This window comes from Chiroxiphia lanceolata, chromosome 3 (genome assembly GCF_009829145.1).
Source record: "Chiroxiphia lanceolata isolate bChiLan1 chromosome 3, bChiLan1.pri, whole genome shotgun sequence".
NCBI lineage: Eukaryota > Metazoa > Chordata > Aves > Passeriformes > Pipridae > Chiroxiphia > Chiroxiphia lanceolata.
The window spans coordinates 94,708,004-94,725,329 of NC_045639.1; the positions used below are offsets into that span (position 1 = coordinate 94,708,004).

General features: G+C 35.9%; 1 protein-coding gene across 5 annotated transcripts in view; it reads left to right on the plus strand.

Annotated features, from left to right (window-relative positions):
* Window positions 1–17,326, plus strand: part of CSMD1 (CUB and Sushi multiple domains 1) — a 1,084,078-nt gene that overhangs the window by 817,527 nt on the left and 249,225 nt on the right. For all 5 annotated transcript variants that reach the window (XM_032681799.1, XM_032681800.1, XM_032681801.1 and 2 more), the window contains 5 exons: window positions 3,558–3,740; window positions 5,516–5,842; window positions 7,547–7,741; window positions 11,469–11,607; window positions 17,091–17,278. In XM_032681799.1, coding sequence (XP_032537690.1) covers window positions 3,558–3,740; window positions 5,516–5,842; window positions 7,547–7,741; window positions 11,469–11,607; window positions 17,091–17,278 — 1,032 coding nt within the window. The remainder of the gene's footprint in view (window positions 1–3,557; window positions 3,741–5,515; window positions 5,843–7,546; window positions 7,742–11,468; window positions 11,608–17,090; window positions 17,279–17,326) is intronic.

Here is a 17,326-nt window from a genome sequence, read left to right on the forward strand (position 1 = left end):
CCAATATGCACAGTGGATCTCATCTACATTTAGACATTTAAAAAATTTTTTCACTGACCAAATCAGTGCAAGTTGAACAGGTACCAGAAAAGCCATGCTAAATCCCAGAGGACAGAAGATTTTTGGGAATCGTTACATGCCTCCTACTCTATATCTACTTCTAAACAAAGAGTACTCTTCTTGTATAAATACAAACCTCTCTTTGTCTTCGCTAAGTTTTGGGGTGTTAATGTGTGTAATGGAAATGTAGCTTTTGACTAAAGAGAGTCATAAAATCATATAAGATCATCAAATACAAGCAGTACAAACTGAAGGGAGCCTACAAGAGAGCTACAGAAGGACTTTTCACAACAGCATTTTGTGATAGGACAAAAGAGAATGGCTTTAAACTAAAAGAGAGTAGGTTTAGATTAGATATTAGGAAGAAATTCTTTACTGTGAAGGTGGTGAGGCACTGGAACAGGTTGCCCAAAGAAGCTGATACCCCATCCCTGGGGGTGTTCAAGACCAGGTAGGATGGAGCTCTGAGGAACCAGGTCTATGGAAAGTGCTCCTGTCCATGACAAAGGGGTTAGAAGTAGATGATCTTTAAGGTTCCTTCAAACCCAAATCATTCTATGATTCTATGATGATTCTATGAATTTAAATTAGTGATTTTTGTCAACCTAAATAATTTTTGACTAGAGTACATTTTTGTTAGGGATATATAGTCTTCAGTTTAAGATTTGTGATAATGTAGATTTCTAGACCTGGACAGAATTTTTCAAGCTTTTTATTGTCAAAATGCAAATAAGACATCCTCAAAAGTGTTATAAATCTGTGATGTTTTCTGAATTGTTTTTATGTTGAACAAATGATCACAAATTCTGAAGGTTTAAATAGAAATAAAGTTAATATATTTTATTTTGACATTTTTATGAGTTATTTGACTTTTCAATGGAAAATACTTTGATTCAAAAATTCCTTCTAATGATTTTTTAAGAGAGTACCCGAAATTTATCATTAAACTGTTTTTTATGAGACAGACTTTATTAAATCTTTATTTTTTCAAAGGCTAAAAATATTTTTAATATTGTTGATCTGAAATTAGATTTTATGTTTGTAATTACTTGTCTGTGCTTGCAAATAAGATATTTACAAATCCAGATTATATATCCCCACAAATAAAACTGGGTATTCTTGGATGAAGGGTTATATATTAAGAATAACAAAGTATTTGCTTTGTTATTGCTACATACTGTAGCAGTTTCCTAGAAAAAAAGGAATTTTTAACCCACCAGAAAGCTTAATTCATGGTAATTTCTGTTGAAACATTTTGATTCACTGATCCATACTCCTCTCCTATGGCTTGGTGAATATCCTGAGGGTTAGAAAGCATCCTGATGTCTTCTACTTCAGTAAATTCATTCCTCATAGATATTTCGTTACTTCCTCTGTAGACCAGGGAAAAACCCATAGTTAAGGGATAAATCTTCAGCTTTCTGGTAAGACAAAGTATTTAAATAAAATAATAATGGGTGCATCAAGCACAGCATCGCCATGCAGTGGAGGGAGATGATTGTCCCACTCTTCTCTGCACTGGTGAGGCCTCACCTTGACTCCTGTATTGCAATTAATATAAAAAGGATATAAATGCTATTGGAGACTGTCCAAAGAAGGACCACAAGGGTGGTGAAGTATCTAGAGGAGAACCAGATGAGATTTTTTCAATGTGGAGAAGAGGAGATGGAGGGGAGACCTCATTGCAGTGACAACTTCCTTGTGAGGGGAAGAGGAGGGGCAGGCTCCGATATCTTCTCTGTGGTGACCGGTGACAGAACCTGAGGGAATGGCCTAAAGCTGAGTCAGGGGAGGTTTAGATTGGATATTCAGCAACCAGTTGTTTGGGCACTGGAACGGGCTTCCCAGGGAGGTGGTTACAGCACCAAACCTGACAGAGTTCAAGAAGTGTTTGAATAATACTCTCAGGCACATGGTGTGATTGTGAGTCTTGGGGCTGTCATGTGCAGGGCCAGGAGATGGACTTGATGATCCTTGTTGATTCTTTTCAACTCAGGATATTCTATGATTTCATGATTCTAAAAAAACTGATTCAGCAACTGCTTTGAATTTATAGATTGAATAGTTATTTCTAATTTTGTCTTCGAAGTTTGATTTTAAGATTACCAAGAAAACAATTTAGACATCTTTTTATCCTGATGAGTAACCTGTTGTGTTGTGAAATATCTGACATACCTTTCTAAACATGCTTGTCAACAATCTGTTCATGACTGCTTTAAGGGTATAAACACAGTGGATTGACTTCACATATAATGCTGTCATCCTATATCTTAAAATTTTGTTTGAGTTGGTTTGTCAAGATATACACTTCTGCCGGGATTTAAGACTAGTAGATTAAACAATATTTGACAGTGGACATTTTGAATGATGTTAAATTATATTAATATTTAATACTATTCTGTGAGTTGAATTTTCTTGTTATCTTGAATTGTTCAGATTTCATACTTCGGAATTCACTGTGAAATATTTAAATAACAAGAACTTTATTTTCATTTGAATCAGATTTACATGATTTCATCACATATGTAGCAACACAGTTTATAGTACCGGAAGTGTTTTGTTCATTTTTCTGCTCAAAGGCAAATTAATTAGAAAAAAAATTGCTTTAAAATTAATGATGAAGAAATGGAGCTTTCATTTTCTCATGGGCAGCCATGTGTATAGTATTTTGTAAGATGATGCTATCACAGGCAATTGATATTTACATTTCCTTTCCTAATATTCATGTTATTAAAAAATTTCATAAGAGTTGAGTTTTTATAGTTTTATCTTGTTTATGTAGATTCAAGATCTACAAATTAAATAATTTAAGTAGCAGATCTCCTAGAGAATATCTGTGAAGTATCATTCAAAATGTTAATTTATTTTCAACAAAGCTGAATGCAGCTGGGAAAAATGTGGCTCTAATTTGAAGTATAAGATTAAGAAATAATTCCTCAGTTTTCTTTTTATTATATTTTAAAATCTATTTTAATATGTTTTTATTTTTAAAATATATTCTAAAATATGTTTCAACTGAAATTCATTGATTCTATCAGTAAATTATATATTTTTAATCATATTGTTAATCACCTTATAAGTGGAACTGCAGATGTGAGACTTAAGACATTCTTTTTAGCACTAGAACTTCATTGTCAGAAAAATTATCTACGTACAGTATGTCTCCATGGTTAGAATGGAAACTATGGCTTTGTAATTTTAACTTCAAATATGCTGTAATTCAGTGCAATCTTGCAGTTAAATATGAGTATTTTGTTACCTTCAGCAATGCAGCAATGCAGGCGTGGAAGCTATTAGTTTGTGAAAAGACTTTAGATCCTAAGTCATCTTTGAGGCAGATGCTTCTAGAGGTAGCATTTACCTTTAATTCACTTTCAACTGTAAATACAGGTTTAAGGCATAATGCCAAATATTTTGAAAGCACTTCTGATATTTATATATAAATTGCTTGCAAATATATTTGCCTTATTATTGCATTTGAATTTCTTGATATTCAGAAATTGAGAAAGGAGGTTGTGGAGACCCTGGAATTCCATCATATGGAAAGAGGACTGGCAGCAGTTTTCTGCATGGAGACACGCTTACCTTTGAATGCCAAGCAGCTTTTGAACTGGTGGGAGAGAGAACAATTACATGTCAACAAAATAACCAGTGGTCTGGCAACAAACCCAGCTGTGTTTGTAAGAATTATTATACTTTTTTCTGTGTTATTTTCCTGACCTTAACGTCTTGTTTTTCTTAGCATTTGTGACTAAACAACAGGAAGACATTTCAAAATACCTTGGAGACTTTTTCATTCATATTTTTTTTCAGTTGGCTCAGTAGCTTATTTATGGGGAATATCATGTAGGATTGTTTTTAGAATGTTCTTTCCCCTCATTTTTATTTAATTGAACCACTTAACACTCTTAATGTAAATGTGTGTTGAATTAGACTCTAAGTGAGTAATTGCTAATAGCATATAAGTGTCCAAAAGGACTCTGTGGCACAAACACATTTCATTCTGTCAGTGCAAAGTAGCCTGCAGATACAGCTAAGAAAAGATTGGGGGTTTTTTTGGTGATATACTAAAAAAGCATGAAAATTAATATAAGGAATTTAATATTCAATATAGAAAAAAGGTTAGGCAAGTTTGTGAATTTTGTTTTAAAACATAAAATATATTTGTCATTAAGTTTGTAGATGGATTCAAATAGAGAGGGTTGTTGGTTGGGTTTTGGGGGTTGGGGATTGCGTTCGTTTTGTTTTGTTTTGGGTTTTTTTAGTTTTCTTTGTTATTCTATGGTAAAATAGAGAAAATCTTTCTAGTACACAGGTATATCAGGCTCTTCAGTTCTCCACTTAAATTTTCTTATAAAGAGTCTTACAATTCAGTACTGGATTTAAAAACCATAAAAGCCTTAGTACAGTGTACAATTCTCTTTGGATATGTATGTATTTTGAAACCGTGTTCATACTGGACTTATGCTGAACAAACTTGCTCTGGACTGGAATAGTTCTCTGTATGCCTTGAAATGCTGAAACGTGTCTAGGTGTGTAAAGCTTGGGCACGGAGACGGTGCAGCCGCAATTCCCTTTACAGAGAGAAGTTGTTTTTTCTTCATGGTGCTGTATTGCATTGGATTGATATATTAGTTTCTGTTGACAATGGTGTGGAATATTTTACTGTGTTAGATGTGCACATGCCCTATGAAAGAACATAGAATCTATAACATCTATTTATATAAACTGAGTTCAATTTGGCACATTTGAAGAGCTGAGTAATGGTTATCCTTTGTGTTTATTAATAAGCAGTGAGTTCCTCTTTCTAGGTACCAGTCACAAGCTTATGACTCTGAAATCAGTTAGGAAATGTCTTGATGAACATAGACCCAAAAGAGTGAAAAAGGAGGATAGCTATGAATAATTTCTGATTTTGCTATGTGCTATCGAAAAAAAAAATTAGGTAAAACAAGTTCATACTATACGCTCTTAAAAGTTCTTGACTGAGTCACTTCTAAATTTCTACTGTTTTTTGCATCAGCATGAACTTTGTATACTACAGACAAAATTGGCCCTTGGGCTTGATTTTTTCAATTGTTAAATACACTTTTATGCATATTCCTTTTGGAAAAATAAGTATTTCAATTTGGAGGTCACATTTTCATTTTGGAACAGACCTGTCAATTTTTCCAAATTCTAATATATCAGCCATCACTTTTGCTTTCTTCGTCATATGCTACATGTGAATTTCTTGCAGGCCCTTGCAGTCGCTTAGACTCTTTTGGGGAAATAAAACTATGTTATATTGGAGCAATGTTCTTACAGTGTTAAACATTTCCAGCTTGCATGTGTAGTAGTTTTGACATCCAGGCTGCAAAAGCATCTTTTTTCACAAGAATAAAAATAATATAAAGAGAAGCATTTATAATGTTTGTGGATAGTATTTTGAGAATATTATTGTTCTTTCCTTTAGTCTCATGTTTCTTCAACTTCACCACACCATCTGGAATTATTCTTTCTCCAAATTATCCTGAGGAATATGGGAATAATATGAACTGTGTTTGGTTAATTATCTCAGAGCCAGGAAGCAGAATCCATCTGATTTTCAATGACTTTGATGTAGAACCTCAATTTGACTACCTTACAGTCAAAGATGATGGGATTTCAGATTTACCACCTCTTGGCACATTTTCTGGCAATGAGGTCCCTTCTCAATTGGCTAGTAGCGGGCATGTAGTAAGACTTGAATTTCAGTCAGATCACTCTACCACTGGAAGAGGATTTAATATCACTTATACAAGTAAGAATTTCTGCTTTTCTTTTATGCTATTTCTTATGTCATCTTTCTTCGTAATAATGAAAAAAGAACGTATTTATAACATGGAAGTAAATTGTGATGTTTGTATAATTGCACTCTTTTCAACTGTCTTCACGGTATTCATTAGCTTATCTGAATCCTTATAATTTATTTATTTATTTTAGAAGAATTCCCTTTGTTATCTAAGGGCTCTTTTGGTTACCACTACATAAATGCAGAACAAATAACCAAAGCCCAGATCATTCATATCTAAGCATCCAATGCAAGTGATTTAATATACTTCTCAGTGGAACCATTAGGAGTAAGTTCACAAAGGTATAAATACTGAATACTGAGATGTTATTTGAAAAGCACAGAAGTATAAAAAAGCAACTAGAATTTCAATGCAGATGAATAATTCTGGGAACCTGATTTGCTTTTACACTTTTTCTTCCAGTTTGATGGTATGGTATCTAAGAATACAGACCCCTAAGATTAGAGATCTCTTTTTTGGGTTACACATAATAGTTACCTTCTGTGGTTTTTCTAGTGTCTAGAACATGACTGGTCTGATGCAGAACTCTTTCCTATAAGAGTGCAATAATTTAGAATCATTTTTCTCTCTGGCTGCAGTTCCTTTAAGAATTTTAAAACATGTACTCTCCCTGATAATGCTGTTTCTAAAGTTGCAACTAAAGCTTAGTTGCAACTGGCCAACCAGTTTGAAAGTTGTTAAATGTGGACCTACTGGTCACATACATATAGAGAGCTACTGAAAGCATAAGTCTTTCCCATTTGGGAAACCAGGCTAAAAAACCAGATAGCCTTGTGTTTTGTTTATATGAAAATATTTCACTAAACAGTACTCTCATCTGAAAACTCCAGTAACAGCATCGTCATGTAGAAAATATTATTACATTTGTCATAGATCACTAACTCTCCTAAAAGTTTTATGATTCATTCAAAAGCATTACTTATATGGACATTATCTTTTTAGCTCAAGAAATTAGTTTCTAAGGTTATAGAAGTTAATTGATAATAAAGTTGTCTTTGAGACTCTTGCACTGTTCCTATGTTGTGTCAATTAAGATAATCAAACCATAGTGTTTGTGACCAAGGTTAAATTATTTAGAAAGGTGCCCCACATAATGCTGGAATTCATTGGTTTCAATCCTTTTTAAGTCTTAGATACCTAAATTTTGTCCTTTGAAAAGTAGCAGGAAGAGAAAAGAGGAGACCATCTCCTCTCGCTCTCTCTCTTGTTACTTGTGAGAAGACACCAATACTCATCTTGCTACAACCCCCTTTCATGTAGTCATAGGGAGTAACAAGGGCTCTCCTCAGCCTCCCTTTCTCCAGGTGAAATAATCCCAATTCCCTTATGGTGGAGGAAAACCATCTGGATTTTTTCCGGAGGAAAATTTAAGCAAATTGTTCTTGTGTATCTAAGCCACACGCATCTAAAACGCTTTCAAATTCAGTCTGTGTCATCTGTGTGAATGTCCTTGGATTTATAGCTGAATCTTTATGGAGAATTTTTCTATGCTTTGAATTATATACTACTAATATGTGTTATGTATTACTGTATTACGATGGAAATATTAATCTCCTCCTCAAAAGAAAAAAAAAGACAATTTAAAGGGAAGGCTGTTGTTATTATTACTATTATTGTTATTATTACTAGTATTATTACTATGTTTTTATCAGCCTTTGGTCAGAATGAGTGCCATGATCCAGGCATTCCCATAAATGGGAGGCGCTTTGGAGACAGATTCCTTCTGGGAAGTTCTGTTTCTTTTCACTGTGATGATGGCTTTGTGAAGACTCAAGGTTCTGAATCCATAACCTGTATTATGCAAGATGGAAATGTAGTATGGAGCTCTACTGTCCCACGTTGTGAAGGTAAGGGCACAATCTTTATTTTGCACCTATAGTTTGAATAATGACACTATTTAAATTTACCTCACTTTTTACATTTTGTACATAAGACTGCTTTAGCTGAAGTTATTTGCTCATCTTATTTTAACACTTTTCCAGTCAAACGAGAGTGCAATAATAGAAGCAAGATAACTTGCTTCTATACTCTTGGAATAAATTAGCATTCTAAAAATCTGGTTGCTATTGTTTTCAAGTTCTGATTGTCACCATCATTACTCAGTTATGAGTTATAACTGCTATAACAATTTTGGCTGTAGCATACTGAAGAACATATTATTATTATCTACCACATAGAAAGTGAAGTAAAGCTTCCATTTAAAAGTCCTTTTTGAAGGTTTACCCCTTTAATTTTTTCAAAATGAAAGTACACCTGAATTTCTCTGTGTAACATTATAACCTGCAGTACATCTATTTCTGTGAAATACATTGAAAACCAGAGCTATGTTTAATATTCACTATATTACCCAAAACTTCCAAATTTATTTGCTTGTTCTTTCCTAGGTGAATAAACAGAAAAATATGGTCTCTACTTATGTTCAAATCTCTCTTTAGAATGAAATATAGTGAGAAAAAAAAAAAAGTAGGCCGATTCCTTGATGCTTAGCAGTAATGGGTCCTAAGGCAAGGCAGATGAGTGCATTTAATAAATGACAAGAATATGTTTTCTAAAAGTAATGTTCAAAAGTGTATACCTTTTATTAAACAACAGATACTTAGACAGGTACCAAATTAAAAGATTTTTTGGAAAAAATAATCCAAACCTTCCAAGTGGTGTAAATATCACATCTCCATTAATTTCAGTGTCATTGCAATAACTTAAGAGTCTGGATCATGTTATTTTCATGTTTTTTGTTATTTGGACAATTTGAGAGCTCAGATACCATAAGACTGTGCATTTCAAAGAAAATTTAGAAGTATTGAAAAAAACTTAACATTAACAGTCTGCTGGGATTAGTGTGTGAACCTAGATGTTGTACTAGCAGGATTTCTTATCCTGATTAAATAATGTTACATGGTGGAGTAGGCAGGGGTTTTTTTTTATTCCTAGAGAAAACCCAACCCACTCCAAAACAAGGAGTAGCATGTTGTTTTTTATCAAAAGATGTTTTCTCATTTTGAAACTCTATATACAATTGTTTAAATATTCAATGTAATCTTTGGAATACATGAAGTGATCTACATGAAATAGTCAGGTGAAGATCAACAGTCTTCTAACTTTTCTTGTTTGTGATACGACACAATTTAATAAAAACACCATGAAATAAATTTCTTTCTTCATTCACTATACACAGGTAAAGAAATGACATTTTCCTGGCATTTCATTTTGCTTCAGACAATTTCATGTGTGTGTTTCATGAGTTGTGGGTTGCTTTTATTTCCCACTGGAAAAACTTCCTGTAGACCATTCCAAGTCTTCAGTGAAATCAAATAACCTCTCTGAGTAGTTTGGTTTTGGTTTTGGGTTTTTTTGTTGAAAACATTGAACAAAAAGCAGGCATATTAATCTACTACTCACAAATTCATGTTATTATCCATTTCTATATGCCATAAAAGATTTGTTTGTCACTACTTAGAGAAACAGAAGAAAAGTGGTAAGATTTCCTGCACTGAAATATGGAAATTTCTGATAATGATACCACAGATTACTTGAGGACAATACAAAAGATACTAAGATAAATTTAACTGACCTTGCAAGAGTTCCTGTGTTAGACTGCTCCACAGTCTTTGGTAAAACATAACATCCTAAAGCCCTGTGCTATGACAGCTTAATTTTTTAAGGGACTCATGTTTTCCAAAATTTGTTCTGTCACTTCTGCTGTTGTTTAATCCTGCTCCAAAGTCTTTTGATTCTGCTCTGAAAAATGCTCCCTGTCTAGCCCTGTTATTTTCATAACCCTCTTGCAATACATTTTTTTTTTAAGTTTTTTTATGGTGGAGGAGTAAGTTAGAGAACATTTAAACAAATTTGACATACAGGAATGGGCTTGATGGGATCCACTCAAGAATTCTGAAGACATCCAATGAAATTACAAGGTCACTCAATATCTTGGAAAGCTGACTTATCTCAGGGAGATTCCTGAAGACTGGGAGAAAGCAAATTCCAATCTTCAAGATATGAAAGAAGGAGTATCTGAAGAACTACAGATCTCATCTATATCACTGGGAAAGGTGATGAAACAATGTTCCTTGAAACCATTTCCAAACAGTGAAGAAAAAGATGGTGAGTGGGAGCAGTCAACACGGATTTAAGAAGGGCAAATCATGCCTGACCAACCTGATAGCCTTCTGTGTTAAGATGACCAGCCTAATGGAAGAGGGGAGAGTAATGGATATTTTTTATCTCAGTTTGACACTGTGTTTGACACTGTGTCATGCAAGATTCTCGAGGACAAACTAATGGAGTGTGGACTCGAGAAGTGAGCAGTGAAGTGGACCAAACACTGACTGAACTGTTGACCTCACAGGATTGCGGTCAGTGGCACGAAGTCTAACTGGTGGCTAATTCATAATGGTGTAGCCCAGGGTTCAATCCCATGCCCAATACTGTTTAAAATCTTCAATAATGAACTGAATGCTGAGGCAGAGTGTACTTCTGAGCAAGTCTGCAGATGATGTAAAACTGAGGGGAGGGGCTGGTACATCATATATTTGTGCTGCTGTTCAGAGGAACCTTGACAGAGAGGCAGGAGACCTGGACTGAGAAGAAATGACAGGTCCTTACCACCTGTTCAGCACTGGTAAGGCTATGTTCGGAGTGCTGTGTGGAGTCCTGAGGCCCACAGTACACAAAAAACATGGTCATGCTGCAGTGAGTCCAGTGAAGAGTCATGAAGATGATTAAAGACTTGGAGCATCTGTCATACAAGAAGAGGTTGAGAGAACTGGGCTTGTCTCAACTGGAGAAGAAAAGGCTCAGGACTCTTGTCGATATGTACCAATATCTGATGGGATAGTGTAAAGAAGGTGGCACTAGACTCTTCTCAGTGGTGTACAGTGACAGGACAAGAGACAGTGAACACAAACTGAAATACAAGAAGTTCTGTCTAAACATAGGAAAGAGTGAGAGTAATCAAACAGTGAAACAGATTGCCCAGAGAGCCCAGAGATCATGCCTTGGAGGAAGGGCATGATCTTGACTGGACATGGTCCTGTGCAATCTGCTATATCAAGCAGGAAATGGGCTAGAGAGTTTCCAGACATCCCTTCCAACTGAAACCATTCTATGATCCAATGGAATATTTATACCAATCAGTTCCACTGAGCTCAATGATTATTCAAAAAGGTGGAACAGTACGGTGATGATAATTACTTGGAACAATTTGTCTGATATTTCCACATAAATGTGGAATATTATTAGATATAAAAAATGATGAGGCATTTTTTTTTTTAACCGATGTAATGTGCTTTTCAAGAGAAGAAAGGCTGGCACAATCAAGTGCCATGCTCTGTGCATTAAGATATGTATAGAGTAATAAACTATGATAAGATACATTGTAGGGCTTATGATTCTGAAGAAAATAAAGTGCTCAAAACATAATGTAGAAAATTTAGTTGCGTTAGACTACTAAAGCTAACTATATTAAACCTATTTTTCTATGCTTTTTAATTCAATTTTTGTGGGTTCTTTGAATATACAATATTATATTAGAAATACTGTGTATGATACAAGAATACATACTTTTTCTTTCAGCACCATGTGGTGGACATTTGACAGCATCAAGTGGTGTTATCTTACCACCAGGGTGGCCAGGATATTACAAGGACTCACTTAATTGTGAATGGGTAATTGAAGCAAGACCGGGACATTCCATTAAGATCACTTTTGACAGGTGAGAGTTATGAAGTCAAACAACAACTAAGGTATGAGCATAAATATTTGCTTTAATATTGAAGAAGAAAACAAAAAGGAAACCATAAAAAGGAACTTCAATGCAATACTCAGCATTCTTCAAGTAGGAAATTAAAGTTTTCTACTGTGTTTATGCTGTCTTTATTTATAACACTGGAAATGCTGGAGAGCAACCCTATGGAAGGAGCTTTTTGGGGGGATTGTGTTAATGGTAAGTTGAATATGAGTGAAAAGTGTGCCCTGGAAGCCAAAAAAGCCAACCATGTTCTGGGTTGTATCAAACACAGCACACCTAGCTGGTCAAAGGAGGTGATTGTCCCACCCTACACTGCTCTGCTGTGGCATCACCTCAAGTGTTGTGTGTAGTTTTGGGCGCCTAAGTGTAAGAACGACATCAAACAATTAGAGTTTGTGCGGAGGAGAACGACCGAGATGGTGAGAGTTTTCCAAGGCAAGACATAAGAAGAGTGGCTGAAGTCATTTGGTTTGTTCAGCTTGGAGAAGGCTGAGGGATGACCTCATGACAGTCTGTAACTTAGTCGGGGGGAAGTAGAGTGGGAGGTACTGATCTCCTCTCTCTGTTGACCAGCAATAGGACAAGAGGAAATGGAATGAAGCTGTGTCAGGGAAAGTTCAGACTGCACATTAAGAAAAGGTCCTTCCCTGAGAGGGTAGTCAGTCACTGGAACAGGCTCCCAAGGAAAATAGTCATGGCACCAAGCCTGTCAGAGTTCAATGAGTGTCTGGAACACACTATTAGTCATATGGTTTAGGTTTAGGTAGTCCTGTGAGAAGCAGGGATTTGGATTTAGGGATCGTTATGGGTCCCTTCCAACTTGAGATACTCTTAAGATTCTGTGATTCTAGTTTAGTGCATATTAACATACTAATATACAGATACTCAGGAAGGGCAGGGACAGGTGACATTATAGTGGGAGTCTGCTACAGGCCACTCAACAAGGAAGTCCAAACAGATAAGACCCTCTTTAGACAGGTAGGAGCAGACTCACATTTACCAACCCTAGTGCTCATGGGGTCTTCAACCAACAGAGTACTTGTTGGAGAGACAACATAGTAGGACATAAGCAAACCAGGAGGTTCCTGGATGCATTAATAATGCATTCCCTTGTCAAGTGATTGAGAAGCCAGTGAGGAGAGGTGCTGCTGTACCTCAAGGGCAGCCTTGGCCACAGTGACCATCAAATCCACAGGGCTTTGACCATCAGATCCATGGTTCAAGGTCCATAGGGCAGTGAGGAGGGTGCACAGCAAGCTCACTACCCTGGACTTTAGGACAGCAGACTTTGGCCTCTTCAGGGATCTACGTGGTAGAGTACCATGGGATAAAGCACTGTAGGGAAGAAGGGCAAAAGAAAGATGATTAATATTCAAAGACCATATACTCCAAGCTCAGGATCGATGCATCCCAACAAAGAGGAAGTCAGGTAAAAATGCCAGGAGGCCTGTGTGAGTGAATAAGATGCTCCTGGACAAACTCAAACATGAAAATGAAGCCTACGGAGGGTGGAAGGAGGGGATTAATAGCAGCCTGGGATTAATAGCAGCCTAGGATTAATAGAGGAATGGTCTGAGCAGCCAGGAATCAAATTAGAAAAGCTAAAGCCATGATAGAATTCAGTCTATCCAAGGACATCAAGAGCAACAAGAAAAACTTCTATAGGTACTTTGATGGTAAAAGGAAGATTGGGGAAAATGTGGGCCCTCTCCAGAAGGAAATGGAACAGGAGATCACCCAGAATATAGAAAAGTCTGAGGTAGTCAATGTCTTTCTTGCCTCAGTGTTCACTGGCAAGTGCTCCAGCCACGCTGCCCGGGTCACAGAAGGCAAAGGCAAGGATTGGGAGAATGCAGAACCACTTGCTGTAGGAAGAGAGTTCTGAGACCATCTAAGGAACCTGAAGGTGCACAAGTCCATGGGACCTGATGAGATATATCCATGGGACCTGATGATATGCATTCCTGATTCCTGAGGGAACTGGTAGATGAAATGACTAAACCACTATCCATCATCTGAGAAGTTGTGTCAGTCAAGTGAAATTCCCACTGACTGGAAAAGGGGAAGCATAGCCATATCCTGGGCAGCATCAAAAGAAGCATGGCCAGCATTTTGAGGGAGATGATTCTCCCCCTCAACTCTGCTCTATACATGATGAATCCAGGCCTGGTGTCCCCAACATAAGAAGGACATGGAACTGTTGGAGTGAGTTCTGAAGAGGGCCACAAAGGTGATCAGAGGACTGGCGCATCTCCTCTATGAGGACAGGCTGAGAGCCTGACAGCAAATCGTATTGACCCAGGAGTTCTGAATGAGTACAAAGTTGATGTGGCTGAACAGTTGAAATTTGTGTATAACTGTGCTTTTAAAACAATCTTGATACTTGTGCACTTCAGGAACTACATCTTTTAAATCTTTCACGGAGTTCTAAGGAACTGCATGCTGAATGACTGCTGCGAAAACTATAACAAAGTGTAGCATTAGTGGGAGCATGGATAAATGCAATTACTGAGGAAGTGTCAGTATGGCTTTTGTAGAAGAAATCCTATCTCAGAAACCCCTTGGAATTCTTTGATGGTGTAAGAAAGCATAGAAAAATGTTGGATATAGTTTACCTGGGTTTTCAAAATGCAAGTTTTATATCTTGCATTTCACTCTGCAAAGGGCTATTAAAAGGCTAAGCATCATTTAAACACAAAGACGGACATTAAAAGAACTTAAAAGTCTCATAGTGGAATTCCGGGTGTTTTGCAGAGACCTGTAGTATGCTCAAAATTGTTCAGCATGTCCAGAAATGATCTTAAAAAAGAGAAAATTAGACTAATAATACTAAGCTATTCAGGATATTAAAAACACATTAAAATTGAAGCATTGCTGAAGTTTCTTACAAGACTGGATGTCTGGGAAACCAAATTGCAGGCAGATTAAGTAAATGCAAAGTGAATCATATGAAAAAAAGAATTCCACCTTGATATATAAAACAATGTGTTTTGAACTTACACTGGTTACTGAGCTACTAAAGTTCTGGTAACTCTGTCAAGAAAGATGAATGAAAACTAACACATACTTTTCAGATTGTGAGTAATGCGTGGAAGCATTGAGATTGTGACTAATAAATAAGGAAAGGGGCTAGATGGATAGCTGCTGACTGAAAGATTTTTGTTACTTTGAATATTGATCAAAAATCATTGAATAATATAATCAACAGACCTCTTTATTTGAAACTTAGCTAACTATATGAAGAATAGTATAATATAGCATTCTTTAGGTCTTTTTAAAATTATTTGTGTACATTTAGAGAATGTCCTACCTTTTATTAACATAAATAAGCTAATAAGTATTAAAAGAAATGGAAAATCCAAAAGGTAACTCTTAATTAGGTAAATTATCTTGGTTTATCATTTTAATGACAATGCAAGGATTGAAAAAAAAAAAAACCAACAACCCATCAACAAACCCAAGCCAATGTAAAAAACAATTCACTCCCTCAAATCCTCAAAAGCAGACAAGTGAATTATAAATTCATTTCTGAGTTTGAGATGAGCAAGAACATACTGGGAATAAAGATCATTGTAACGGGTAACAACTCCTGTAAGAAGGGTTTGCAATCCACTGTTGTCATACTGCTCTGCTAAGAAAACCACAATTGCTGGCTGAGTCTACTCATTATGAGTACAAATAAAGTATTTAAACCAGCCTAGCAGTATCTGTCTCTTTTCATCATTCCGCTGCAGGGTAAATCAATGTGTAATCACTGAAATCATGGAAAGGTACTGAAAAACTCTCAAGTACTTTAGTGATGTTCTCTGTGATTGTCTATTTTTTAGTAAATTTAATAAAACCAGAGAGCCTTCCAGACACAAGAACTCATGTGTTTATGCAGCTAAATTGTTGAAATAGTCTCCAACACGCTTCTGGAGCTTGTCAACCAGTATTACCTCAAATAATTATCAAGCATGGCCAGGAGTTACTGTGGGCAAGCAACCATTCACAATAGGAAATTTGAATAGTATCTTCTTCTTTGAGAGGTTAAAGAATATATTTAATAGTATAGATGTGGGCCATTCCATGCTAGCTGACTTCACTCCCAGAAACGGGTCCTGAAAGTGCTAAATGTATTAACAAACCTGCAAGCCCTGTATTCCACCATCAGAGTAGATAGATAGCAGTAAAAAAAGTTGCGTGGATTTTATCCAGCATATCCAAACAGAGTAGATAGCACCATAAATCTAGAGAGTTTTCTGTGTGAAGAGTAAGGAATGATATGAAGGGCCTAAGTCAGTTTCCAAGCAGTCATTAGCTCTGAAAGCTTTCTGATTTCTAAATGTGATTTTGTTCTCAGGGAATCATAAGAGAAGAATTAGGAGACACTACTAAATATTTACTAAAAATGAAGTTACCGATACTGATATGTCTATGAAGATGGTTTTAGAAGACCAATTCTGTTTGGTCTGTAAAATATAATGGCCTGAATGGGCAACTTGGTCATTTGGTCATCATTGCCTAACAAAGTATAATGTTCATTTACACTTTGAAAGAATTTTCACATATATTTCCCCTTTTCTGAGTGTTTAATAATTTGGAGTTTTCTTTCATTAAAAGAACACAAGATCTTATCTCTAGACTCAGAAAACTTGTCCCATATTGGCAAGACCACTAAGGGCATTCACTTTGGAAAAAGCATTGTATTGTGTAGGGACAGTCTGATGCTCTCAGAAGTTGAACTAATAAGCCCCATGTGAATAGAAGAGAAAAATCTCTGAACATATGCATTTCTGAAACATGAAAATAAGAATATTGAGTTTGCAGGCAAATACATTTAGACCAGCATATCTGTGTAATAATACAAACTTCATTGACAGGAAAATTTATGTGTGCATGGTTTAGATGATGCAGCTTCCAACAGAATCTGATATAACCACAAACTGTCTTGAAAAGCATCTAATGTAAAAAACTGCCAGTCCAAGTTTCATCTACAGAAAGAGCAGATCTGAGCTGTTTAATTTAAGAACTACTACTAGATGACTGTACACATGAGATGAAATAATGAAATATTATTGAAGATGTTCCTAGGATGTACAACTATTTTTTAACCGGAGGGCAAGAAATTTCTTAGATATTCATAACACAATTTTGTTTGAGACAATTTGCATTTTTGTACCCAGATTCCCCACTAAATGTCTTTCTGAAGGCTAGTCATATGGCTGATCTGAAGTGTATTGCATCCCTTATGAATTCTATATGATAGCAGTTATAACAAGGTGAGGAAAAAGATGCATAAAACCTTCCTTAGTTACTATCCTCAGTAATACATGGATGGATCCGTAGGTAGGCGTATTTTTTATATATGATACTCTTGATCAGTTACACATGGATTGCATTTCTAACAGTTAAAGAAAATAACACCATTCCTCTATCTACCAGTTGACTCGCATCTTCCTTTTCAGATTTCAGACTGAAGTTAATTATGATACTTTGGAAGTCAGAGATGGGTCAGCAAATTCATCACCATTAATTGGAGAATATCATGGAACACAAGCACCCCAGTTTCTTATCAGTACTGGAAATTATATGTATCTGCTGTTCACTACGGACAACAGTCGTTCTAGTGTTGGTTTCCTAATTCACTATGAGAGTAAGTCTGTTATTTATCAAATAGATTTTTATTTAATCTTTAAAAAAA